This window comes from Grammomys surdaster, unplaced genomic scaffold (assembly GCF_004785775.1).
Source record: "Grammomys surdaster isolate TR1022 unplaced genomic scaffold, NIH_TR_1.0 125098, whole genome shotgun sequence".
NCBI lineage: Eukaryota > Metazoa > Chordata > Mammalia > Rodentia > Muridae > Grammomys > Grammomys surdaster.
The window spans coordinates 666,824-693,906 of NW_021620001.1; the positions used below are offsets into that span (position 1 = coordinate 666,824).

At 45.0% G+C, this 27,083-nt stretch overlaps 1 protein-coding gene across 5 annotated transcripts in view; it reads right to left on the bottom strand.

Moving 5' to 3' along the window:
• Window positions 1-27,083, bottom strand: part of Mapkap1 (MAPK associated protein 1) — a 203,429-nt gene that overhangs the window by 48,891 nt on the left and 127,455 nt on the right. For 4 of the 5 annotated variants that reach the window (XM_028785078.1, XM_028785077.1, XM_028785080.1 and 1 more), the window contains one exon: window positions 9,406-9,513. The exons of the other annotated variant lie outside the window; for it this stretch is intronic. In XM_028785078.1, coding sequence (XP_028640911.1) covers window positions 9,406-9,513 — 108 coding nt within the window. The remainder of the gene's footprint in view (window positions 1-9,405; window positions 9,514-27,083) is intronic. 5 annotated transcript variants of the gene reach the window in all.

Consider the following 27,083-nt stretch of genomic DNA (forward strand, 5'->3'; position numbering starts at 1 on the left):
CCTTCAGCTGCTAGTCATTTTCGCTGGTCTCTAAAAGCGATCAATAGGTGATATACTATAACACACACAGACCCCTCTACCGTACTCTCTTTAAAGCCACCAGGATCACACAGGAGGATATAGGATGTGCTACAGTCTGAGCAGGGATCCTTGCTGTCACAGTGTTTAATTGATTGAACTCCTGGAGCCAGAGGCGGTGTGCTGGAGGACTTCCCACGTGGAGATGTCAGCTCTCCCTCAATAAATCAAGGTAATCTTGCTTTATGAGGTGGTCAGAAAGAAGCAGCTTTAGGTTTGCAGAATTGCTGATGAGAAGAGACGACAGAAGGGGCTGCCGAGCCCTCGGCTCACCCTGCTCTCATGTTCAGGCCAGGGTGGTCCTCCCAGTACCGAGCGCACTCTCCCGTCTTGAGGCTTCAGAGGGGCAGTGTCTAGCTTACAGCAGTCTCTTAGTATTCTTTGACTCATTTTTCACTTTCCTCAAAGAAGCCTATTCCTCTAGAAAGACACTCAAAAGCTGCCTTTGTAAGTAAACACACTGACTCTTCACGTGAGCCCACCAAGTAGCAAAAGCACACGCCACTCTGTCTTCATTTTGTATGGACTTTTGACAGAGGGAACAGAGGTGAATGACTTCCTTGAGTTCCCTTGAGTCACAAGAGCAAAACCATGCAGGACAGAGCCCTTTCCCATTCTGTTGAGGTGAGGCTTCAACCTAAGGGGCGACTGATGAACAGCATAACAGTTTATCCAAACACCTAGCTGGAGGACCAGAGCGGAGCCACGATGGGCAGGACCACATCTTAACTAGGCTGCGTTCCTCTTGCCCTCCACTTAAACCCAAGTCTCTCTCGGCACCTGAAAGCAGACTTGGGCATTGCTGAGTCCTTTATTTGTTCCTCCTCCTGCTGCGGCCACACTGGGTAAACCTCTTTTCTCTGCCTTTCACCCTCCTGTGTCTCTCCAGTATATCACGACTAGTCTTTCGTTGCCCACTCTTCAACCCTATAGCTGTCATTGATCATAACCGAGATCCAATGTGTCCTGGCTGCTCTTCTGTGACAACTTGACGCATGCTAGGGTTATCAGAGAGAAAGGAACCTCCCTTGAGGAAATGCCTCCATGAGATCCAGTGGTAAGGCATTTTCTCAATTAGTGGCCAAGGAGGGAGGGCCCAGCCCATTGCGAGTGATGCCATGCGGGAGCAAGCCAGGGGAAGCAAGCCAGTAAGCAGCATCCCTCCATGGCTTCTGCATCAGCTCCAGGTTCCTGCCCTGTGTGAGTTCCAGTTCTGATTTCTTTTGGTGATGAACAGCAATGTGGAAGTGTAAGCTGAATAAACCCTTTCCTCCCCAACTTACTGCTTGGCCATGGTGTTTCACTGCAGCAATAGAAACCCTGACTAAGACACTATGTTAACCTGTAAAGGGCAAATGAACAAATACCCATTCAATGTGAACACAACTGCCCTTCCTTGAGAGCTGGAACATGACCATTTTCAGGGCAGGACACAGGGCTCATGATGGGTTTGCTTACAACGTTGGCTGGCAAAATTCCCATCCCTCCTTCCTCCAAGATGTCTTTGCTTCTGCTCAGGACACGAAGACAGTAATGGGGTTTTCTTGGATGAGAACACTGTTTACACAGCAGAACTCCTATGGACTAGGAAAATCTGACCAACACTGAGGCAGCTCTCTTCCTGACTCTGGAATCAAGAAGTCGAACACATCACTGGAGGAAACCCATCTCCCATCTAGCCACTGCAGGAACGGCACCTGATGCATTACCAAAACCATTACTGGGGGCAGCAGGGCATATTCTGGGGCCAGGAGCTGACTGGAAGAGAGCGAGGCTCTGTGCCCTCACTTACAGCTCAGACAGGGTTTGTGGCTCGTCAAACATGTTTCCGTTCTGCTCTAATGTACCAGTGTATCGCTTAATGAAAGTTCTTAATTGTAATTCAATTAATTACATACACAGAGTCCCCAATTACATTTTCCAATAAGACATTGGCTGTGGTACAGGTCTAAATGCACTTAACCAATTTTAATATATTAAGACCAATTTCCCTTGAATACTAATTACTACCTAATGATAAAATGAAAGGGGGAGTTTCAGAAAGGGGGAGAGAGAAAAAGTCAATTCATGTGGAAGTTCTTGCCCATATAGCACAATGGAAGCTTTCATTACTCAAAATGTTCCTGTGGACAGGGCACAGGTTTGTTTCCTATCAAGGTCAGCACAGCTTTTAGCCCCAGGGGTCCACTCTTCCTTTGTGGAAGGGCCTGTGGAAGTGCTCACAGGGTACTAGGAGGGCTCTGAGACAGGGTGTTTGGTAATGGCCAACCCTTGGAGGGTGCACTGTGGTTCATTATGAGCTTTTAACGCATTGTGTCATTTGCTTCCATGGCTGACACCTCCCAGCAGCTCTATATGGTGGGATCACCATGACATTCATCCCATTCGCCCATGTGACAAAGCGGGGTCAAACACTTTACCTTTTCTCCTATACACAACCCAGGACCAACAGCAAGAGGTGGACACAGGAGCTGTGTGGTAACACTTCCATTTCATTTAAATTCTGCTTGTGTGCAAGGAGCTGTTATGCAACGTCAAGTAGAAAATCCCTTACAGAGAATACCTACCCCCCAGCCAGACAAACAACTGCCTTTCTGCAAGAAGTCATCCTGAAATATGGACCACGGGTGCCACACGTCACTGCTCCTTGTAAACAGAGCTTATTTGCATGATCACATTTTCCTTTGTATTTGATGAGTACTGCTGTGGTCTAATGAAAGAGCTTTAAAGCCCTTCGGTCAACTAACATGATAGAAACCGGTGAGATTAATAATTGGTAACAGAAGAAAGCAAAGCCTCCATGAGCAGAGAGAAACCACCAGGGAGTCTCCAGGCCAGGCCCAGAGCAAACAGGAGGAGGAATGGGCCTGCTGTGAATAAGCAGCACAAAAGGGTCTGGAAACACATCAAAGAATGCCAAGAGCTTTCCTTCAGTTTTCTTTCTCTTTCTAATTCACTGGTGATAGGAGGGCAAGTGAAATCTAACCCAGGAGAAACCTGCTCAAGTAAAGACACCTTTTCTTGGGTGCAGAGTAAGGGCTTCAGGGTGCACACTCCCTCAGGGGAGTGAGAGACAGGGTATTCAGATCCGGTCACTGTCCAGGGTGATAGGGCTGCAGTCTAGCTTGCAGCAGACAAATCCACTAAGTAGAGTCAAAGAGGAGGAGGTAGAGGGCTCTGAGTCCAGGATGTGACAGCCAGGGACCTAGCAGGCTTAGAAGAGTTGCTCTCCTGGGTCTCTGGGGGCAACTAAATGAGGCCTCACTGGTCCTGCCGCTCATCCTGTCCACTGCAATCTACCTGTGTTTATCCATCCATAGTGTGACCTTAACTACAGGAAGTTAAATTCAGGAAGCTATGGAATAAGTGGTGTGCACACTCTCTGATGGATGTCGAACTGATAGCACCGAGGTCTCTCTCCATAGTACCTTCTATTAGGGAAGTAGAAGAACGAGGCTTGGTTTTTCGGTAGAGTTAATGGGGGAAGACACAGTTGATTTACCAGGCTCCTCATTAATATTCATAAAACACCAACAAATCTTTTCCTCTCTCAGAGCCTCAGTTTCCTCCTCCTTGAGTACATTTGCCTAAAAGGTTACAAGTGTGATTCTGTCTCATTTCATCGCCACAAAACACCTGCACAGGAAACTGAGTCCAGGAGAGTTGTCATTCATGTCTGAGGCAGCAAGTACTTCACCTAGGGTCAACCTGGCTCTAGTGACAACCCGTAACGCACAGTGCTCAGCTATTACGATAGCAGCCTAGGGAGTGATTACGACATAGTGTTTGGCAGTTTCTAGGAAGTCCCGAAAGCCACGTTAATCTTGGGCATATTTTGGCCCCAATGAGGAGGAATTCCGGAGTTCCTATCTCAAAGCTATCAATAAAGCTGTTCCTTTCTTTTAAGGCCCTGGATGAGAATTAGATTTGATTGGTGTGAAAGGTCACCCAGAGCATTTGGCAGAAGAGAAAACTGGGGCTCAATTTGGTGGCAGGATTTATCCGGAAGCTTGAACAAGAATGGAAATCTTCTGCTACCACCTCCATGGAATGAACTCGCTGTTTCCTTCTGGTCTGCTTCCAGCTTCGAGCAGACAGTTGGCTGAAGGATGTGGTAGATTATCAGACAAGGATCCAAACTGGAAAGCTCAAGGACTCTGGCTCATCACAGTCTTATCTAGGCTGCGTTCCAAGCACAAATGTGAGCTCTCAGTCCCAAGGCAGAAACTTGTCACATCAGTTCATTTGCAAGTTTCTTTCTCACAGAATACAAAGACAATTACCACAACCATTCTCAGGATCGGAAATTCAGGTTATCTTAGAATGAGTGGGCTTTGGAATGAGAGTGCTGACTTCAGGTTTTGGTGCTCTGTGGTTTCTAGCTGGCTAACTCTGGGAAAGTCTCCTCACAATGAGAATGTCTGTAGGAGAGTTTGGAAAATGTGAAGAGGCACTTGGAAAATGTTCGGTGCAAGACTGTAACAGTAGGCTTCAATAAACGACTTTAAAACACTGTGGGGTGTCACTGCTTTAAAAATGTCATGAGCCACTCCTCTGAAGAAAAACTGAAAGGCTGTATATTGTGGCTTTTTCAATCCAGTGACATCAGTTATAAACTGAACCTCACTGTGGTGCAGCAGAAAGCTTTCTTTTGGTCCTCCATTACAGGTCACTCCCTCCTCTCCCCATCTTGGCAAAGGCTCTGATAGCTCTGGGGTTCCAGAGCATCACACCTGTGCCTCTCTGCTTTACCAGCCACAGACGGCTGTACTACCATTATTTCTTAAAGCCAACATTCCCTGATGATAAGTATGTACCAGGTACTATCCTAGGAGCCTTAGATGAGAATACAATGACTCCTGCTGAGAGCAATACAGAGCCAGCTAAACTGTTCACAGTTCCAATAAAACGCTGGTGCTCTCAGAGTAGTAAATGGTGTGCACAGGAAACCATGGACCCGACAGCACATTCTCCAAGTCTGCTGTAATGCATGAACCCTCTTGGTTCCCTCTGAACATGGTTCTAAAGGGTAGTGTGCCAGGCCTGACCAAGCATACCAAAACAGTGAAAACCAAACCAAACCAAACCAACAAACAAACACATTTCTGAAATAGTGTGTTGCTCCAAGTTCTTAGTAGATGGCTAGCAGAGAAGAATAATATATGGTTCTTAGTTGGGATCTCTAATTAGTTTTTAAAACATTTTTCTATGAAAAAAATAATTGCTTTTCATAATTTGCTTCTATCTTATACAACTAAGTCAAAATAGTCCATGAAACTCTGATTGCTTTCGGGCTTTATCATTTGCAAACACCCGTGGGTTTTTTTTCATTCCTAGTAGTTTTGACTCAGAACACCAGAACTGGAACACATGACTAAGCCTTGGGGAGAGTGGTACTGGGCTCAAGAAAGCTGCACAGTGGAGACCCGTGGCTTTGCTTAGCTGTGGAACAAGAGCTAGAGAGGAGAGGCCAAGGTCACTGACTAATCCTCACACCCTTTTTTTCCCTTATTAATACAAGAAACCTGGGCCTCATCTGAAAAACAAGAGCAATGTGAATCGTAATAAGCTTCGGACTAAGAGCAGAGTTAAGGAATAGCGGAATTTACACACAGAGGATGTCAACCAGTGCAGAGGAAGCCACAGCTATCACTAAGGTGATAAAACAGCAGTGCGGGAAGTTACCATTTGTGCTTTTTTATTTTGTAAGGAGGACTACAAACAAGAGTGTATGTACTTGAATATGCACACAGCTACTCATTTGCATATGGATGTGCACAGACCATCCCTGAAAAGGCACTGTTATCTCTGGGAAGAGAAAGAATGAGAGAAGTGAAGCTTAATTCTTACACTTCAGTACAAGTATGAACATATCTACATGTGCCACAGTGCACTCCTGACATCTCTTCCCTTTGCTGTTATGCCAAACTTGCTAAGCACAACCAAGTTTAAAGACTTTATTTACTTGTGTGTGTATTTCGGTGCACAAACAGGTGTGTGCAGGTGTACTAAGAGGCCAGAGGCTGGAGGTACAGGGTGCTGGGAGGTTGTGGGCCCTCCCTCTGCAAGAGCAACAAATACTCTTATCTACTAAGGCATCTCTCCAGTCCCTAAACACAACTTTTAATGGCAGAAATGATAGATAGAGAGATAGAGAGATATAGAGAGATAGACAGACAAACAGACAAATAATTGCAGAATATTTGCTCACACTGTGAACTCCAAGATTGTGTTATTTACTGAAAAAACCTTGTTGTGGTGTGGCTCTGCCCTAGCACACACCTTTAATGCAGGAGCTAAATGAAGTCAACAATAGGTCAAGAGGCAGATAGATAAAATTCTGTACCTACTTTTCTCCCTCCCCTTTTACCATTATACAGCAAATGACATGGTCTAGGTCTGATTAATGTTAAACCAATTCTGTACTCTGGAGTAAACCCAACTTGGCAGCGGAGTGTGATTCTAATAAAATGTTGGCATGTTAGTTTGTTATGTTAACAATTTGTCTGGAATTTTGGATCTCTTGTCCTAAGATTGTTCTGAAAGGTCTCTGTCTTGTGGGTGGTCATTACCAACGTTCTGCTGCCTCACTTCTTCCATAAGCTCCAGGGCAGTCTCTCTGGAATGGCAGGTGTGAGTGAGCTTGTGTATTCTCAAGTGTCCCATCACTGCTTGCTTGAGTTCTCTCTGTGTAAGGTTTTCAATCACTAACTGACTTCAAAATCCATCAGAACATCCACTTTGCATTTTGTGCTAATTATGTTCACCTTTTCCAGGATTTCACTCTTTTCATCTACATTTTTAGAATTTTCACAGTGGAATTTTTCAAAGTAATCCTGTATGAGCTGAGAATGGCTTTAGTGGGCGAAGCGCCAGCTGTGCAAGCATAAGATTGAGAGACAGAGGGATCCCTGGGCCCCGATGGCCCGGCAGTCCAACCCCTGAGCTCAGGTTCAGTGAGACCTTGCTTCAAAAGATGAGGGAGGCCGGGCAGTGGTGGCGCATGCCTTTAATCCCAGCACTTGGGAGGCAGAGGCAGGTGGATTTCTGAGTTGGAGGCCAGCCTGGTCTACAGAGTGAGTTCCAGGACAGCCCGGGCTATACTGAGAAACCCTGTCTCGAAAAACAAACAAACATAAAACAAAAAGATGAGGGAGAGTGGTGGGGTGAAGCACTGGCTTCCCATGCCTCTCTACGGGCAAGGGAATTTACATACACAGACACACATGCACGGTCCCTGCTACATGTTTAAGGGTGGTAGGATCTGTTGTGTGTCTCCTTTTCATGCCTGTTAATACTGATGTTTCCCTGATATTTTTCTTTCTTAACTTTGATCCATTTAGAAAGAGGTTTCCTGACTTTATGAGTCCTTTTGGAGTCTTCTAGTTCAACACTTTCTGATCTTTGCTGTCTCCTTTTAGTCTCTTATGCTTTGTTTGTTTGTTTGTTTCTGTTTTTCTATTTTTTTTAAAGCTGAGCTCAGTTCATGACTTTTCCTTTGTACCGTATCAAGTTGAGGGCTAAAACACTTCCTTACACACTGCTGTAGCCATCCATGATCTGTAACATACAGTATTGCTATTATGTCATCAAAATGTTTTCTAATTTCTACTACTATTGTTTTTCCACTCACAGCCTCCGAAGCTTATGCCTCAGTTTCCAAATGCATACAGATTTTTCTTTCTCTTTTCTTGATTTCTAGGCTAATTTTACTGTGGTCAGTCAGCATATCAAGAAACTGCATAAATCCCCCATGCGGGGACAGGCAGAAATAACACTGTGAAAACAACAATATCCACACACATCTTTGGTGCATTCTAGGTCTTTTCTCAAAGTAGATTCCCCAAAGTGGAATATTGTGTAGAACGGTCTTAGTCCTTTTGATCTATCCAACTAGTGTATACCCTGGACTCCGCTGGTGTCACCAGTGGCTAAGGCAACAATACCCTCAGATGAGGGTGTTCTCCCCACTGATGAGGTTTTATTTATTTTTGTTGAGATATGGTCTTATGTACCTTAGGATGGCCTTAGACTCACGTAGCTGGTGATGACCTTGAATTCCTGCCTCTCCTGCCTCAGCCTTCCATGTGCTGATAACAGGTGCACAATACCATGCCCAGATCAGGAGGAATATTTCTGAGATATATGCTTTATTTGATATGAGGAGAACATCAGATTTTGCATAAAAATACTTGTATATTAGACTCTTGATAGGAACACACATTTATAAATATTCACTACTTGCCTAAAGTGTTGTTAGGCTACTTAGGCACCACTAATTTTTAATTTTACATGTTTTTGCATAGGATTCTTATAACCAGCAGCAGATGGTAAGGCCATCAACCTTTATTTTTAAGAATTTGTTTTGAATGCCAAAAATGCATTTCCTCTTCTTGGTAAATGTGTGCACGCTGTTCCAGAAGAGGCAGCCAAGGGCTCTGGTCTGAGTTAAGAGGCAGTGCAGGACTAAAGATCTTTTATTCAGTCACTCACCCAGTCTGTTTTCCCTGAGCCCCTAGAGGGTGCAGTCTTTAGCAGACTGCTGAGTTAATGAGGAAGCAGTATGGGTCAGGCATGCTTCTGCAGCTGTGCAGTCCAATGGGGAAGGCAGACATTAGCCAGTTACCAAGCAAAATAAATAACAGAAATAACGCCATAAAGAAAAACCAGACTGCTCGGTGGTAGCATTCTGATGCTCAGGTGAGGAAGGAACCAGGTTTGGCTGGCAGGGTTATCTCTGCAGATGCTACTTTAAACTGAGACAAGAAAGAGGGAACACTTCAGGCAGAAGGAGCAGCTCTGGATTATGACTGGCCGTGGGCCGTTTATCTCTTCCTATTCAGCATCTAGCAGAGAACAACAAAACTCAGAAACTCTGGAGACAAGAAGGCATTCAGTTCTCACAGTGGCACTTGCAGTAACTGGGATGCCTTCTGCCGAGAATAGTCAAGTGGTTAAATTTCTTTAAAACATGATGTTAAGCAGTTGACACTGACCAGGCCAGTTGCTATATATACAAAAGAGCCTTTGCTTGAGAAAGGGCCTCTTGTTTCTAAGCAGTTTCCAGAGTTGTTCCAAAATTGGAAGATATAGTTCAAGAGCAAAATATTAATCACACAGTGCTAAACAGGATGCAGACTACAAAATAGCACAGAATCTATCATTCTGCTTTGGGACACACTTCTAGCACAAAGGCTGTGGTCTGTCTTGAAAAACAGTCACTTTTCATCTGTGTAGGGAAGCCAGACCAGCAAATACTCTCAAACCCGTCACTCCTAAGCATGTTTGCAACAGACAAAGCGGCACAGAGCGAGGCAGCTAACGTACTGTTCTCGCGAACCAGGCAGAACTCCCAGGCGTTCTGGCTCTCCAGCGTGCTCTCCAGGTCCACAGCGATGTTAGGCTCGCTCTGCTTCTCCAGGCGGTACTGAGGGCCTGGAAGATCAAAGGGGCAGGAGGAGGGGGGATGTCTGAAATGGTGAATGTAACACTCAGAAATTACCACACACTGGAGAAAGCCAAAGGAAAACAGTAATGTCTCTTCCAAGGGTATAGCTATCCAAGATGGCAGAAACTGGCTTTTCCTCAAGCCTGTTCTTAGTCAGCTCTTCCCATACCAGGGGGGATATTTGCTGGAGAGATGGCTCAGTGGTTAAGAGCACTCACTGACTGCTCTTTCAGAGGTCCTGAGTTCAAGTCCCAGCAACCATATAGTGGCTCACAGCCATCTGTAATGTGTGTGATCTGATACCTTCTTCTGGTGTGTCTGAAAACAGTAATAGTGTACTCGCATATATATAATAAATTAAAATATGTCTGAGCCAGAATGAACTGGAGGCACATGTGATTGCCTCATTCTTGATACGAAGCAGGCTACCTTCCTCTCTGGATCTCTTTCCTAATATGAATAGTAGGATGACAAGATGACATGGGTAAAACCCTCAGGAGGCAGAGGCTGGCAGATCTCTGTGAGTTTGAGGCCAGCCTGGTCTACACAGTAAGTTCTAGGACACCTGGGCTATGTAGTGAGACCCTGACTCAAACAAACAAACAAACAAACAAACAAACAAACGACAAGCCCACCCACCCTACTGGCTGAGGAATCACCAGCTCCACAGGAGGCACTGCTGCCAAGGTACTTATGCATAATCATCACGGCACACTAATCAATTACAACCAGGAGGTATGTGCAGAACTCTATCATAGTTCAAAATCAAAGAAATAAAAACCATGAAAGTTACAGAGTGAATCTCATGCTCTGGGTTTGGTCATGGAACGGTAAAAGCCATCAGCTAGTTGTTTACACTTTTACTCAGACATGGTGGAAACATTACAGGTATGATTTCAGTATTCTAATATCCAAGAATTCTACTACCCATCCTATGCACCTAAGTGTTATGGCAGATCTCAGAAGACAGCAGAACATTTTATACACTTATTCATTATTGCTTTGTCAACCTAAATAGCAATAGTGTTCTCAGATAGCACTCAATGGGTCAAAAGGTCAGATTCAGACTGTCCCTCTGTATGCTTATGGTTACTGAACAGGTGAGAGGCACAAGAGACTCCCATCCCCCGACTCTGAATGATGTGTTTGGTCAGGTAGGAGGAAGAGGTGTGAGAGCTGAGGATAGCAGCACCGAGGTGCAAGGGCCCCAGAAGAATCTAAGCCTCTATTCCTAACACCTCCAGGGACACAGCGTGTCATCTACTTCGATAAATTTAGAGTCGAGTCTAGGTAAAAAAGTTAACTATAACATTAGCCCTCTGTATCTATGCCGCATTCAACAACTGCAGACTGAAAACACTTGGGGAAAGCTGTCTATAGTACAATGACTATTTCCCATCATTCCTCATTGTCTGTGCAGCAACCACCCCCAACACATAATGTCTGCACTGTGCCAGTCTGTGGGAAGAGCATGGCATGCAAACACTACACTTGTAAAAGGGGCCTGAGCACCTGCAGATTCGGGTGCCCATGGAGGTCCTGGATGTAATCCCTCAGCCAAGATACTGACATCTGATAACTTATGATACACTCTAAATTTGGGAACAACTTAGATTTGATATCAGAGAGCCTACTAAATAAAATACTGTGGAATACTACTGAGACATTATAGCATACTATTTAAAAAAACCTGAGGCACAATTTTCATAGGATAATTACAGTTGTAAAAATGTATATGTATGTGTATATACACATACATACATACATACATACATACACACATACAGGGAAGCTGTTTCTAAAATGTGAACTGTAGTTACAATAATGGGATTATGAATGCCTTTATTTTTCCTTTGTCTTTTCCTGTATTTTTCAAATTTTCATATAATAAAGGCTATTTTTATAATTTAAAATGTTGCATATACCTAAAATGTTTCCAATTTCTTACTATGTTTTTTTTCTTTTAACACCACAAAGTGTGGCACTTGGAAGAGCCTTTCACATATCATAGTTTAATTGAATCAGATCTGTCTATGAAGTTTCATCCTAAGTCACCTTGTACCCTGGCACCAGCCTTGCATGCTTGTCTCCACTTTCCTGGCCACTGGGAACCAAGGCCTGGCTGCCACAGAGGAAATTTCAGGATTTCAGGTTGCTTTCCCTTTGCTCTTTTTTTTTTTTTTTAAATTTTCAGTCTCTGCAATTTCCTGGGAAGCAGAGGTCAGGGAAGTCAGGGGAGCTAAGGGCCCCTTATTCTAAAACCAACTCCCTGCACTCTGATATGCCATTTGTTCAGGTCTTTCTATTAAAAATAGCATGTATCTTCAAGTGAAATAGCATGTATCTTCAAGTGACTTTTAGGACTTTCTCTTGTTTCTACGACCAGCCCATCATGTGTCAAGCACTCTCATTCTGCTCCCACTGGATCCTGCAAGGCAGCCTCAGCACTCCCTTTCACAGACAGGACCCCAGGAAGAAACCTGCCCAAGATCACAAGGTAAGAAGTACGAAGAGGGGAATAAGGCCCAAGGTCTTTTTGGGTTTTTGTATTTATCAGTCTGCACCTTTGAGCCTGTCTTCCTCCTGCAAACTATAAATTACTGGGAAATTACAAAGGCCACAGCTTACACCATAAATATAGATTTCTGTAGATTTGTAGATTTATCTGTTTCAGAATCACGTAACTTGTGGTTTATATAGATTCAAAATGAAAATGATCTAAAATAATTTATTTTAATGAACTTGACCAACACCCTGAGCTATGGCTGTGCTCTGGTCCATGGTGATACAGGCCCCAACAAAGAGCAGATCTCTTCATCTTTCTATCTAAAAAGATCTTTCCTTCTTTCTTTCATTACAAACAAAACAAAACAAAAGAAACAAAACAAAACAAAACAAAACTCTGTGCTATGTGATGATGCATGCATCACGCACCCAGTGTGTGAAACCCAGACAATGGAGGAGCTGCCTTTCTTCTTCCATCACGTGGGTGGGTCCTTTATCGGCAGGACCACCTTGCCCACACCCACCTGTCTGAAGACCTTTCCTATCACTCTCCATTTGCTGGGAAGTGAAGTCCACTCTGGGTTGCTCTCTGCTCTGTGTGACCCCATTGTTCCCTAGGAAATACAAGCTGCAAACCGTCTCTGAACTTGGTGAGAGGCTGATGGGTCTTGGCTTTGGGGAAGGTAAGGTTCTTTTGCTGAAGATGTGACTCAAGACCTAAATTACCAGGAGATTAGATAAGAGATCTTGTAGAGGAAGACTTTCACACACAATCGCAGAAAAAAAACACATCAATAGCTTCCATGTAATAAGAGAATACTTGACCCAAGTGAGAGGCAAATCAGCTTAGGCTGGGCTCAATTGCCTTGGTCCACGTCTTAGCTGAGTCATTTAGTTTATGACGTTGCCAACTTACTGAACCTCCGGTCTGTTTCTTCATTTGTAGTATGAGGACAACAGCACCAACCTCAGAGGGCTGTCTGAGGAGTTCACAAGCCAAGAGCTGTATGTTACCTGACAGGATGACTGTGGAGTTTGAATAAGAGATGTCCCCCATTGGCTCATGTACGTGAAAGCATGGTCCCCAGTTAGTGGTTCTGTTCTGGAAAGCCATATAACTTTAAGGATGTGGAACCTTCCTGCAGGAAGTACATCACTGGGGAAGGGCTTTGAGGATTTATAGCCTTATCCCATTTCCAGTTCCTTCTCTGTTTCCTGTGTGCCACTGAGATGTGATCTTTCAGCTTCCTGCTTCTGCTGCCATGCTTTCCCTGACACTATTAACTATTAACCTTAGGAGCCATGAGCCAAAATACACTTCCTTCTTTAATCTGTTTCTGGTCATGGTGTTCTATCACAGCTGGAGTGAAGGGTAGTAACTCCAACCACCCACCATCACTCTAAGGACTACTTTGCCCCAAGAACTGAGTACCCTTTCCTACAGATCATGTCACCTATGCTTCAGATACCTTGAGAAGTAAAGAGCAAACCCCATTTAAGAGATCAGCTGGGACTAAGAGCTGACAATGTGCTCCCTGGCCCTTGGGGAGCTGTGGCTAGGACCCGTGCTGCTGAGGCCCAGACCCCTGTTCTCTATGCTATGATGACTCACTGAACTCTTAGTAAACAATAATCCAGATTAGCATGACCTTCACCCACTCTGCCAGACTACATCTCCATCAACTTTGCCTCTGACTTCTAGAGAGCGGGCATGGAAGGAAAGAACATCAACTAGAAAGCCATTTAAAAACGATAAGCCGTGAGGTCAGTTTCTATGAATGTACTTTTGCCAGACATGATTTCAGGACAGAAGAGGATTTCACATTGAACAGTACACTGCTCTCAAGACAGTGTCCGACCTTTGGAAAAAAACGTTTAAAAATGTCACAGTTTTGCTTGAAGCTACATGCCCTCTGGTGCATAGCAAAGGGGAACACAAAGAGAAGGTTCTGGGAAGCAGTTACTTTATAGTGACAAGAACCTGCTTGGGCATTCCTATGGTGTATTTATTGTAGCAATGCCGTAGCACAGAATAGTCTGGGAACAAAATACTGCTCTGGCACTTTGAGAAAATTCTAAGCTACAATACATAGGCAGGGTTTTGTAAACACAAGACAAAACATCCCAGCATATTAGTTTCAAAAAAAAAAATCTGTACAATCTGTCAGCTGGGAATACATGTTCAGTGTGGCTTCCGTGAACTCTCTGACTCTTGACTGAAACATGAAGGGTTTCAGCACATGGTTCCATAACAGCTGAAACTCAGCTGGAGCTCAAATCCAATGGGAAGCAAGTGCCTACTCCAGTGTGAAGATGGGGAAGCCATCCTGTGGCCCATCAGTTTGTACCTTTTTTCTGAAGACCTTGGGGCTATGGAATGTGGGACTTCCACAAAGTACCTGGTTGCTTTTGTATCATCACAAAGCTTGGCAAAACCCTGTCACTAGCATCTACCTTATCTCTTTTCCCGTTGTCCATTAGAATGTAGCACTCAAGGTGAAGCCTGACTGCTGTGACTCAGGATACCTTGCCACTCAGTCAGCCTGTATTTTCTTTCTCCTTTCATGCAGTAATGTCAAGGCTCATGCTTACATATTCATGTCAACTATTTCCCAGTCACCACCTTACAGAGTTTCTTGTAGTTAAAAAAAAAGCTAAGAGGCAAGGCTGGGCCTTGAGGGAGGACTAGAAGGCCAGTATTTGTACTTTAGAACAAGAAGTACTGTCAGCTGTGCATTCTGGTACACTACTTAATTATCTGTAAAATGGGTCCAACAGAACTTTGCTCGGAAGACTGCAGTGAGGATGAAGTGAGACAAAGACTCCCCTAGGCAAAGTACTCAGGCAATAGAGCTATTATTAGCAATGCTGGACAAAAATGTGGTCATGGGAGCAAGCAGCAGACCCCTAGGCGTGGGGCACAATAGGCTGACACGTCACAGGCAGCCACATGGAGACTAAGAATGCTGCTTCCAGTGTAGATGTCTCTCATGGCAGACCACATTTGTGGGGAGGAGAGGGCATATAGTTCTTTTTAAAAATCTTGCTTTGACACTATAGACAGCATTAATGATTAGAGACTTGCTCAGTAGCCAGGACTCCTAGTTTCCTGGCCTCTGGGTTCTTACATATGGTTTGAAAATGAGTAAATGTCAGAACTTACACAACAAGCCATGACAACACAGAAATCCAAGGCCATGTGTTAAGACCATCCATGGCCATCTAACATTCTCTGAGCATCAATGATGTGCCAAGCTCGGGACAAGAAGAGTATCAACAGCCCATCCCATCCCGCAGGGAGCCTGGGGAGGCGGAGAAACTTCAGCAGCTGAATTCCATAACAAGGGTCGCTCTTACCAAAGGTGGTGACAAGGTGGTGTGGGATCAGAAGTGAGGTCAACTCAGGTCACTGCTCATCCCTGTAGGGAGAACATCTGATCTGGGCCTCCTGGGAGGACTAAGAAGCCGGGGTAAGGTTGATGAAGCAGACTCCTCTGGAGTCCTGAAAAACCTGTGTAGACTCTAGGAAATCCAACTTGGAGGAAGCCATGACAGCTTGGGGACACACGCAGAGCTGGCATAGACCACTGGTCAAGATCTGGAGTTTTTCTCATAGCAACAGACACTACTAGGACAGTGTGGGGTGACACAGCCATCTATTTGGGGAGATTGTCCTGGTGACACTATACATGGGCTGGAAGAGGCCGGTGGAGGAAGACCACCATGCAAACCTGTCTGCTCAGCTCAATCCCACAGCTAAAGCTGTCGCTGACATGCCAACAGTAATCTACACTGGAGAACAGACACAGCACCAGCCATCCCAAAGCTCTTCCTCTGGGGGCAGCTCTCCTCCTTCTCTCTCTTATGTAAGCACAGGACTCCAGTCAAGTGATGACCACTGTAGCTCATGCCACTCCGAGGCTCATTCGGAAAATGGGGAATTTAGATGATAAAATAAGAACAAGCTGACACGGCAATGAGGTCACACTTTAGCCTCTTCTGAGCCAATACACAATGTGCTCTTGGAGAAACAGCCCAATATAATCAAATTAAACACAATTCCTATTACAAAAGAAGAAAGGCCAGAGCTGTTCCAATCATCCAATTCTCCTGCCTAGTTAAACTGCAGAACCTTCAGGAAAGGTTTTGAAAGCACGACCCATCAGTTCTAATTTTTAAAACTTATCCTTTCAGTCAAGACTAGAAAAAGGCCCATTCCAACTTTTATCTTCCCTACAAAGTGCTGTTATCTTGGCCTGGTGTCAGGAGCTCTAGCTCTCTTTCTGCTGACAAGCAGAGACGAGAAAGATAAGATTGGAAACGAATCTCACTTCTCTGAGTAAATAAATAATCAATACTCATCTAAATGTAAATGAGAAGGTAGCCCCCTCTGATAACAGCACTCTTATCAGAGAGCCAATTTTCTTCAGACATTTGGCCTCAACCAAATCACCATCATTCAGCCCTAGCCTAATGGCAAAAAATCGTAACTAAATTGAACCGATCACCAGAGATCAACTAAGTTCTGCCCTGGCCACTTCAGGTTCAAATGTTTGGGAATGCAATTTTGCCCCCATTAACTTTGAACAGCAATGAAGAGCCGACTGGTCAAGGGGGCAGTCTGTGTGATAAACAAACCCCAGCTGGGGGCTGTCTAGGGGGTGAAGGGGAATGGGTACATGCATAAACACCACTGCTGGACAGACCACACCTCAAGTCAGTGACAGGAAGGCCAATCCTGCAGGTGGGCAGAGCATTTTTTCCTCATCTAAGGCCTGCCTCAAACTGAGGAGACATTTAATTTGCCTGATGAGCACACCAGTTAAAGCTTACTAAAGATGGAAATAAAGAAAGGGAGATATGAAAAAGTGACTATAGCTAAAAACAACACAAGGATTCAACTGATCAATTTCCTCCAGTTCATTTGTCTCAGGCTTACATCTGGCCCAGCAGCGCCACACTGACCTGATTTTACTGAAAGGAGACGCCGTCTACAAGACAAATCACTTTCAACCACTGCACTGGGGTTTCCATTTCTTTGCTGCAAGACTCAATTCACTGCTGATGAGAGTATTGGGGAAATTATGACCATTATTGATAGGACAGCAAAACCACTTTTACACAGTAGTGTTGTAGTCGACAGAAAGCTTGCGCTAGACCATTAATGAAAGTGTCAGCTAGAATCAGAAATTAAAGACAAAGGCTGGCAAATGTCTAATTTTTAGAGCACATCCAGGACACAAACTCTAGTCTTTCATTCTTTGGAGGGGAACAGACCCTAACCAAGGAAGAGGGGTAGCCTGTGTTGCCCGAAAACGCTGCTCTTTGGGCTGCCCTGGAGTCTGGGAGCACAGGCTCTCGGTGGAGCACAGGCTCTCGGTGGAGCACAGGCTCTTGATGGTCTTTATCAGCTACTTCTGTGTGCTGTTTCCCAGCCTCTGTGAGCTTCTAACTCCTGAAGGTGGAGGCAGAAGGAGCCTGGCATTCAAATGTGGGTTTCAAATCTGTTTCCCGTCTGACACTGAGGAAGCAAGACGGTTTAGAGCAGCATGCAATAATCTAAGATATATGTAACACAATGGCGGTCACAAACTAGGGGGTCATAAATGTTAACACACTGCGGGACAAATCTGACAAAATTATCAACCTGTTGTTTTTGAGAACAAGTCAAGTATCACTTCATCCCTAGGCCTAACAACGGCCGTGGGCAACACCTGAGAGTTTCTGGAATCTTAGACAACACTACATGGCTAGGCCCTGCTATCATCTCTGCTGCAGAGAGGGAAAGTCAACTACAGAATGTCCAGTCAGCCTGGAGTGAGGTCAGGCTGAGAAAGGTGTGTCTAAGCAGGGCCTGTGGTCTAAACCCCCTAGGCTACAGCCCACATTAGTTCTGCATTTTTGGATTAAAACAAACAAAAAACAATTCGTCACTGAGATGATTAATCAGCTCAGAAATGGATAAAGCAGTAGGGTGGGAGTAGGTATCAGGGAAGCCAGAGTGGGCAGCTGTCTTAGGGGGTCAAACTCAAGATTCCAGCAGGCACTTAACCAGAACCAGGTGCTGGCTCTGCGTTTTGTTTTTTTGTTTTTTGTTTTTTTTTTAAGAGAGCTCTTTTCCTACATTAAATGATTTACAGAGTTACTGCCTCAATCCACAGTTCTGAAAGTGTGATTTCTTTAGGGTTTAACTATACCCATTTCTAGTCTTGTTACAACTTTTTTATTGCGATAGAAAACATTTACTGGAAATATGTTACTGCTATTACCAGGTCATAAAATAAAAAGAAAAATAGTTTATGTATTGCCATCATTTCCAATCATCAATCAGAGAGTGCCAAGGCAAGGCAGGGAAAGGGCGTGCAGCCAGGATCTCCTCCTTTGTGTAGGAGAAAATGTAGGAGCATCATAATTCTTCAGAACAAATCTCTTCTTGAACACCAGCTACAGGGCTGGGCTCGCAGAGAGCACACCTTGGCTGTGTCCTCCTCTTAGCAGCCTCTGCTTAACTCTCCCAGCTCAGAGCTCCTCCAGGCCACTTTTCTGAGACCCTGCTTCCTGAAGCACCCACAGGGCTGAGCAGGAACACTTTTGTGTATCTGTGACCTCCCCTTGAGGTAGGGTGGGGCTTTAAAACCTCTGCTCTTGTAGGACTTTGTAAGTGTAGAATGATGACCTTTGTTCACTAGAATGGCTTCAACAGGTTGGAACTTCAGATCCAACAACTCAAAGTGCACTGTCGTGGGCCGTATTAAATACTAGTCATTAAATACAATGATCTATACTTAAGACATTTGCCACATCACCATCTTAATACTGAAAACTGCATGGCTTAAGTCACCAGTGGGAAGCCATTAAGTAAATTATAGTGTATCTGTGCACTGTGTTATATAGCTATTATAAAAAAAAGCTAGAGTCCTGTAATAAATGACCAAATTTAAAAAAAAACTAAAAAACTAGATGTGCATGTTTATAATCTCGGCATCTGGAAGGCTGAGGCAGGAGGATCATGCATGGTATGTTGTCTAGAAGCGGCCCTCAAGTTGCTGACACCAGGGTGTCTCAGAGAACATGGTGAGTATGTAAACACCACCTTGTTTGGGCCTGGATTTGCAGCTTTATCACTTACTAGCTATGTAACCCTAGGTAAGTTATCTAATTTTTCTATTCCTTAGTTTCCTGTCATCAAGGAGGAACAACAGCACCTATCTTTCTGGGCTGTTTCAAGAATAAACAGAAAGCCTCCACAGAAGTGTGTCTGATGCCCAGTTCACATTTCATCCAAATCCCTGGTTTGCTACTCTATCTTTAGCTCCCCAGCAGCAGCCAGAACCTCTGGAGGCCTGTCATAGCTTCCTCATCTTCTTCTCTTATACAGATGTGGTAATCCAGAAAGAGACTCCAGCCCCTTGGGCCTCTACCTAGTGGTCCCGCTATGTTGGGCTGTGGTGTGTGCATAGGTCTTGTTGGGCTGAATTGTTAGTCCTGTGTCTGCCCCAAGTGGCTGGGGCAGTGCCGGGCGGAAATCAGGCTGTGAGAAGCCGCAGGGCTCCGATCCAGGGGTGAGGAAACACAGTTTGAGACTCCATGGGGGCCGCTCTTGAGTTGGGGATTTCCGGGCCAAGGGGTGGCTGGGAACCAACTGGTCTCTGGCCCTTGGGCTCTCGGGTGCTGCTGAGAGGCCGCGGAAAGGCCGAGGAGTGGGGGTGGCATACAGGCTGGATCTACCCACAGCCGAAGTGGGGAGGGGGAGAAGATGAGCTCCAGTGGCACCCAGCGAGAAGGAGACTCTTGGTCATGGGGACTTGCTTGGCTGGGTCATGGCTGGCTTGACTTGGTGGCCTCCATGGCTGGAATGTAGAGAGGTCCTCGGCGGGATATTAGAAGGCAGCTCTTTAGTTGAGAACCTTCTCTATGGCTCCCCATGGCAGGCCTCAAAGAAGAGAGGTAGTCCGAGGTCTTAAAATGTTTATTGACATGTTGGAAAATGGATGAAGCTATACCCCACATTCTCAGGGTGGGCTTGAGGTTAAATATCTTTTGCGAGGAGGAGGATCTGGGGATAAATGCTTAATTGGCTATGCCCTCTGGCCTTTAGGTATCTCATGAATACGGAGGTGTCTCTAGGCTCTGTGGCCTGTAGTCATGGGAGGGGCTGTAGAGGGCTGCGGCTATGTGAAAGCAACCAGGGCCCAGGAGCAAGGTCAAACTCCTACCGTCCCTGAGGGTCTCTGGGGTTCGAAGCCAGCTTGACCAGGAACCCAGCTGCCTCTCACAGCCCACTGTCCCACACCGCTAGTCTCTCACCTCTTTCTCTCTCTATACATTCTCCTTCAGTAAGAGTCAAACTCTGCCTAAATGGCCTCTGTACCCTCTAGAGAAGCCCAAATAAAGTATTTCTTGTTCTAGATGTTTGCTAGCTGGGGTGAAAAGCATATGTCAGCAGCCTGCATTCCTAGGGCAGTCTCAGCACACAGGTGTGTTTAGGATGTGCTGCCTGCCTGGTGCTGCTGGCCTAGTTAGCCCTCCCAATCACCTCTTCCTCCAGAGTGGGGGGCTCTGTCTCTATCTAATTCCTCCCAGGGAGGCTCCTGCCAGTGTCCCAATTCTGCCTCCTGGGGATGCAAGGAGTCAGTGTAGGTCAGAACCTGAGGTTGGACAACTAGAAACTTCAAAACTAAGAGGCTAGAAGCCACTGGGCAGAGGGCTCCTACCATCAAAACAGGCAGAGAATTTACTAGAAGGGTGAGGAAAACTCACCATGTACATCTTGTCTCAGGTGGGTAAATGGTAGGTAAAAGTTCTCTTCAGAGTCAGGAGGTCTGAGATTACTTGGAAAATATTCTTTTCCTCTTTAGGATTCAGAAATCACTTGTTAGAGGATGGAAATCTTTTAACACTTCCCCAAAGCATCTAATTTTTCAACCCAGTACGTTTCTCTTAACTTGAGTTGCTGTGACATTACCAAATTTTACATACAGTTATCTGTTGCTCTGTAAAGAAATACAGATGGTTTCTGTGGAAATAAACAGTCATTTATTTTAAACAATTGTAAAATAGTTTATGGAAACCAGTGGGGTAATGCATTCAAATAAATGCCAAAACTGGCTGATGGGAAGCCAGGGTGCTAAATCACACTGCTGAGGAATCCAGCTGTGGGGAACAGATAGTAAATCCAGAGTGACAGAATTTCCCGTGATAGCAAAGGTTTCTGACATCTCGTCCAGTACTCAAACCCATTTTCCTTAACATAGTGCTGACAGGCAGTGAAATTAGTGAGTTAATTCACAAGCACCTAAGGACAAAAAGAAAAGAAACAAACAAAAAGGAGACCAAGCCTCTGCAGCCTCTCTGAGAGGTGTAAGAGCCGGGATTCCAGTTAGGGTCAGTGAGGAGGTGCACAGAGCCAACTGTTTCCAGCCACTAGACTGTGTTCTGATTTCTGGGGATCTGAAGGCTCCCTTTAAACCCACCGAGGCCAGAGACTGGTTAAGGCATAGCACATCCTCTCAGTCTCTGCTCTGGAAAGGAGAATAATGGGAGGTATCAGAAACAGTGTTTGGCAAACAGCACCGACAACGGCTGTTGGCCACAGGCCTGCTAGTGCTCCTACCAGTGAATTTACTCAGCTGTTCTCAGCACTGTTGCCATGACCCAAACAAGTCACTGCAGATAAGAAGGTTTAGTTTCTAGAGACTTCAGGGTGCACAGAGCACTCAGTATTCCTTCCCTTGCTGTTCTTAGTGCCTAAGCTCTGCTGATTCCACCTACTTGCCAAGGCTCCCTTGTGCAGACTGTCAGCACATAACGGTCTTGTTACTGTCTCCAGACTCTGGTCATTCTTTCTTCACTCTCCTGTCAGAGGTGCTCTCTAGAGGCAAACTCTGAAGGTTTCCCCTGGGGCTGCTCGCTAGGCTCTCCCTCTGTTCTCATTTCCTGTTTTGTGCTCTAGGAATCACTACACTGGTCCCCTTGTAGTTCACTATACTCTTCATGGGTCCTTGTCTGTATCCCTGTATTACTCCTTCACCCAGCACCTGTGCCCGAGGATCAATGAGCTTCCCTTGGGTCCATCACTGAACGTGTACCTGTAAGGAGCAGATCCTCATAGGTCCCAGACGATCCTCTAGCCTTTCCCACAACAGGCAGGTTGTAGCACATTTCCTGTCACCATGGGTGCTGCTCCAAGCAAGATTTCTACAATTCCAGGAGGCCAAAAGCAAGCTTCATTTTTAACAACTTGACTTGGCCTTCGAATGTCACTAAGGTAATGGCCCTTGCCTCAGAGGCCAGGTGCCCTGCTCAGTTCTCAGCATGCTCTCAGTGTACTTCTCTGAAATCCTGCCCTATCTTCTGTATGCCTGGATCTCCTAGGCATAAATTCTACATTTATGTGAACCCAACTGTACTTGCTAGTTAAGAATGGAGGACAAGAGAGGGAATGACCTGAGCAGGAAAACAATGTAAATAATGTGTGGAACTCCACTTGCCATGATTCTCAACAGCTCGACAAATGACTGGTTTATTCATCTTTGAAATGATGCAAATTGGTCAATGTGTGATGAATGACTGACTGAGCTACCTGGGCAGATGGTGGTGTCTCAGTTTTCCAGCTCATTTTATACTCTGAGCATCTTTCTGGCTAAGTTTGATTTCACTATTTGCAATTACTCATTCCTAGGTTTCATCTGTTCTAATATACCAGAGAATAAAAAGTTAACTGTATGACTTTATGAGAAAAGTTATTATACTATGTAGGTCTCCGAGAATCATTTTTAAAGGCATTTTTAGGTGGTTCTGCAGATGAGACTTTTGCTTACTGCTTGCTTCTGTGGCTTAGCTCTGTATTAGCATGTGATTCTCTGGGCAGTTATCCCTGGATGCTAAACATTACCTGCTTTCTTGGTTCCTGTGCCATAATATACCACCCTCCCCTACAGACTTTAAAACATCAGTCCCACCTGACAGCAGGGCTCCTTTCTGTCTGTCCCACCTTCCTTCCAACAAACATGTACCAAGAGGAGCCTGCTTTAAGCCAGAAAGTCCGCATCCTCAGTAGTTCCTGAATAGATGAAACCCTGTGCAGCTCTTCCCAACAGCCGCATGGGCTCTGGCTACAGTCCTTCCCACTAAACTGGGCAACCTTTAACACTGGGCTGTGAATCCCAGCTCCCAGTCTCTAAGCTGGGGGTGGAACCCACACTAATTCAAGTGGTTGCTGCAATAGTTAAGTGAGGTGCAAACACAGGCACAGGACTCAACCTGACCTACAGTCATCAGTGAAGGGGAGTTCAGCAAACTCTGCTGTGCCTAGCTCTCAAGATATCAAACAGGTAAAAAGAGAAATTACATATCCTGTTTTCTTTTAAGCTAATTGTGACATAAGTAAAAGTTTAAGCATACTTTTCCTGTGTGACAGAGTGATAGAAAATGGCAGCTGAGGGGTCATGGCTGTCATCTCGGCTCCTTTCTGGGAGCTTTCTTTCTGGTTTCATCTATTATCTAGGAGCTGGCTGCCCTGCTGGCTTTCCATTTGCCTTGCTAATAACAGTAAATCCAGCAGCTTCCACTGCAGTTCCTGTCTCCTTCAGCTGACTCCCAGGCCAATCAGCATCTCTTCTCAGTTCATGTCAGATGTTCCCTGGGAAGTCCTGCTGAAAAGAAAATTTATGACGAAAGTTTCTCCTGCTTTTAACCCTTCTGCTTATCAGGGTGCTCCAGAGGAATGCACACACCCTGCCAACACACACCCTGCGCTCTCACTGCTGCTCTGACAAGGGTCTCACAGCTCTGGACGAGCTCAACCGAGCAGCTGGGCAGAGGCCCATGTTTTCTGCTGCATCTCCTAGGGATTTAAGTCGAGGTGAGATCCCTTGAGCAGCTATAGTCTCCCAGGTCTCAGAGTCGTTACAGCCATCAAACGCACAGACAAGACCAAAATAGACCCAAACCAATGCTATAGCACAGAATGTGAATGGGATGGGGACTCACGTGAAACCAAGGACGGACACATGGCAAGGTGGGGGGTGGGGAGGGGGCGCTGTGTGGACCTTGTAGTCTCAGTGCAATGCCACAGAGAAGACACACATGACAGAAATACAGGCATGCAGGCTAGGACACCAAGGAGCTAGTAGAAGGAAGGATGTGAGTGGAGCCAGACAGCCCTTCCAAAAGGTAGGCCTTACTCTGCAGTTAACAGACAAAGCAGCAGCCTACTGTGTAGCTGGGACCATATTTTACTGAAGAGGACAAAGTGCTCAGAGTAGAAAGGCCTGACCAAGGTCACCCAGTAGGCAGCATACGGCTTTATGCCAAAGGAGAACCTCTCCTGCCTCAGTGGTGATTCTTGACACATATCAAAGCTGCAGAGAGGCAGCACTGCAGGCTCTCAGGAGGCAGAGGGGCACTCCACAATGTCTTCAGCAATGGCTGCCTGCTGGGACCCAGGCTCCTTGGCAAAGGCAGCAGTGCAGCTCTTGGTACAGAGATTCTCACCACAGGGTTCTCATTCAAAGTACGTTCAAGCATCATGGGATAGCTACGCTTTATCTCAACAGGACTTCTATGACTTCTCTCCACAGAAGTTACATGGCGTGATGAGCCGGATCAGTGGATTCAGTAAACTCATTTCTGTCCTAGTTTTAAAGGGAAAAAGATGTCAAAATGTACATGTGACAGCTGTTCGGGACTCTAATGCTATGGAAAAGCAGCTGTTTTCATTTCTCTTAGAAGTATTAGTCATTCTTAGAATGGGAACAAGTATTAGGCTAATAGCTTGTGCTTTAGCCCACGGAAAACTCAGGTCACAGAGATGCAATGTTGGCTAAGTCGCAGCTCGACAGCCATGTTCACATAGCATTTGCTCTCATGGAGTCTGGAATGTTTATGACGGGGAGCAACTATTTAATGATGTTCTCAGAGAACCTGACATCTAACCGATAAAACGGATGGTAGCTTTTAGGGAAAACGAAGTTTCCAAATAGAGAAAGTCCAAACAAGGAGAAAAAGGAGAAATCTTTCTAAAGTGAAGAATTTGAAAGGAAGGTTTATTTTTACTTTCATCAAAGGTCATGTACAATTTGGAAATAAACAAAACTCATGGATGAAGCATAGTGACTCCCACTGTCCCAAGTCCCACCTCACAGGAAGTTAATTTAAGTTTTTAGGGTATTTCTTCTAGTATACACTTTCAGATTTTTTATCAGTATGTTTATTAGGTGATTTTAAATAGTGATCATCTAGATCAGAGAGTATCTATCAGTGGCCACTATAGAAGAAGAGAAGTACACAGGTTGTGTTCTCCTGGCCCCTCTCACATCTTTAGATTGTGAGTCGGTTATGTATGTCTTCTGTACTTGGTATGTACAGTGATTCCTTCTACTGCGACAACTGCCTGGCTGTAGCATGCTCCTCTGGGTCCTGATTGATGCCTGAGAGATGTGTGTGTGTGTGTGTGTTTGTGTGTGTGTGTGTGTGTATGTATGTATATATATACACATTTATACACATATATATGCACATACACATATATACATAATACACACACATGTTCTTTTGTCAGGGGAGCTGAGTGGCAATGCTGCATAATGTGCATGGCCTTCTGAGTCAAAGATATTTAAGTGTATTTAATGGTTCAACTCTGAGAATGCTCAGTCTCTCATAATGAAAACGCAATCAATTGTTCCTAAGCAAGTGGTGATCGGATGGACTGGAGGAATGGCTCAGCGGTTAAGAGCACTGACTTCTCTTCCATAGGTCCTGAGTTCAATTCCCAGTAACTACATGGTGGCTCACAACCATCTGTAATGGGATCTGATGCCCTCTTCTGGTTTATCTGAGGAGAGAGACTGTGTACTCATATACATAATAAGATAAATAAAAATCTTTAAAAAAAGAAAAAAAAAAAAAAAGGATGGTGGCCTGGGCCAGCAACCAGTGAAGAGGCTGCAGGTCATGAGACAGCTGTTTAGTTGATTTTACAAAATGCATCAGCCACCACCTCTGGGCCAACCATAGTTCTGGCAAACCAAAAGGAAATCATTATTGTCCACAAGAAGCTTTTATTCTATATAATTAATTTACCTAAGTTCAACATCCCTCTCCCAAAGGAAAAGGAGCTGATCATACTTGTTTTTAGGAAGGCAGTCATCAACAGCTGGCAAGGTTACCATGTTGCTGGGTCAGTCCCAGGTCTGCTGCAAAGCCAAGACGCTGCAAGGCTGAGGGAGACTTGCCTGTCATCCCAGCCACAGCCGAGCCAAGCAGAGTCACTGACTCTTTGGGAGTCTGGCCTGCTCCTGCTGCTTGGCCCAGTGCTGGTAGACAGGACAGGAGGCTCATGGAAACAAGGAGAAAGTGAGGGCATGTCTGATCCTGGGAACAGGAAGTTCCTTCAGTTGAAACACAGAAGGACTCGTGAAGCTACAAAAAAGAACTATTGTCCTTACATCTTGTTGCTTTACTCTCTTCTTCCCACTAGCCTGTCTTCTTCCTGCACTGCCTAACACAGCAGAGGCTGCCGGAATATTTACTGAGTACTAAGAATGCTTTTGACACCTGATGCTTGAAAAATCTGTGTGATCCTTCAGTTTGCTTGTTTGTTTTACTTAAATTGTACTTCTCAATTCACACTGTCCCACTATGAAATATAGTACAGGGGAATATGCAGAACATTCACGTTTTGTTATGGTCTAGTATTTCTTTTACTTAGTGGTGACAGTCTCTAGGAATACAGAAGAGCCCTAAGGCCACCTACAGCCCTAGAGGTTTATTTGTACCTCACTGGCTTCTGTGGAAATCTAGTTTGATGACACAACGGCACCCACACTCTTCATCCTGTGACTTAGGGAGTCACAGAGCTGGGTGTGGATGATAGCCATCTCCCTGTACAAGCCTGATGCTGCTGGCCTGAATTTAAACTATCTTTGTCTCTAGACATTATCACAATAAGACAGAAGAAGAAAGCCTCACTGACTAGCTCTTGCTTGGGTTTCTGAGACTCATGGAGCCCAGGCTAGCCCTGAAGTCCTCATCCTCTTGCTCCTACTTCTCA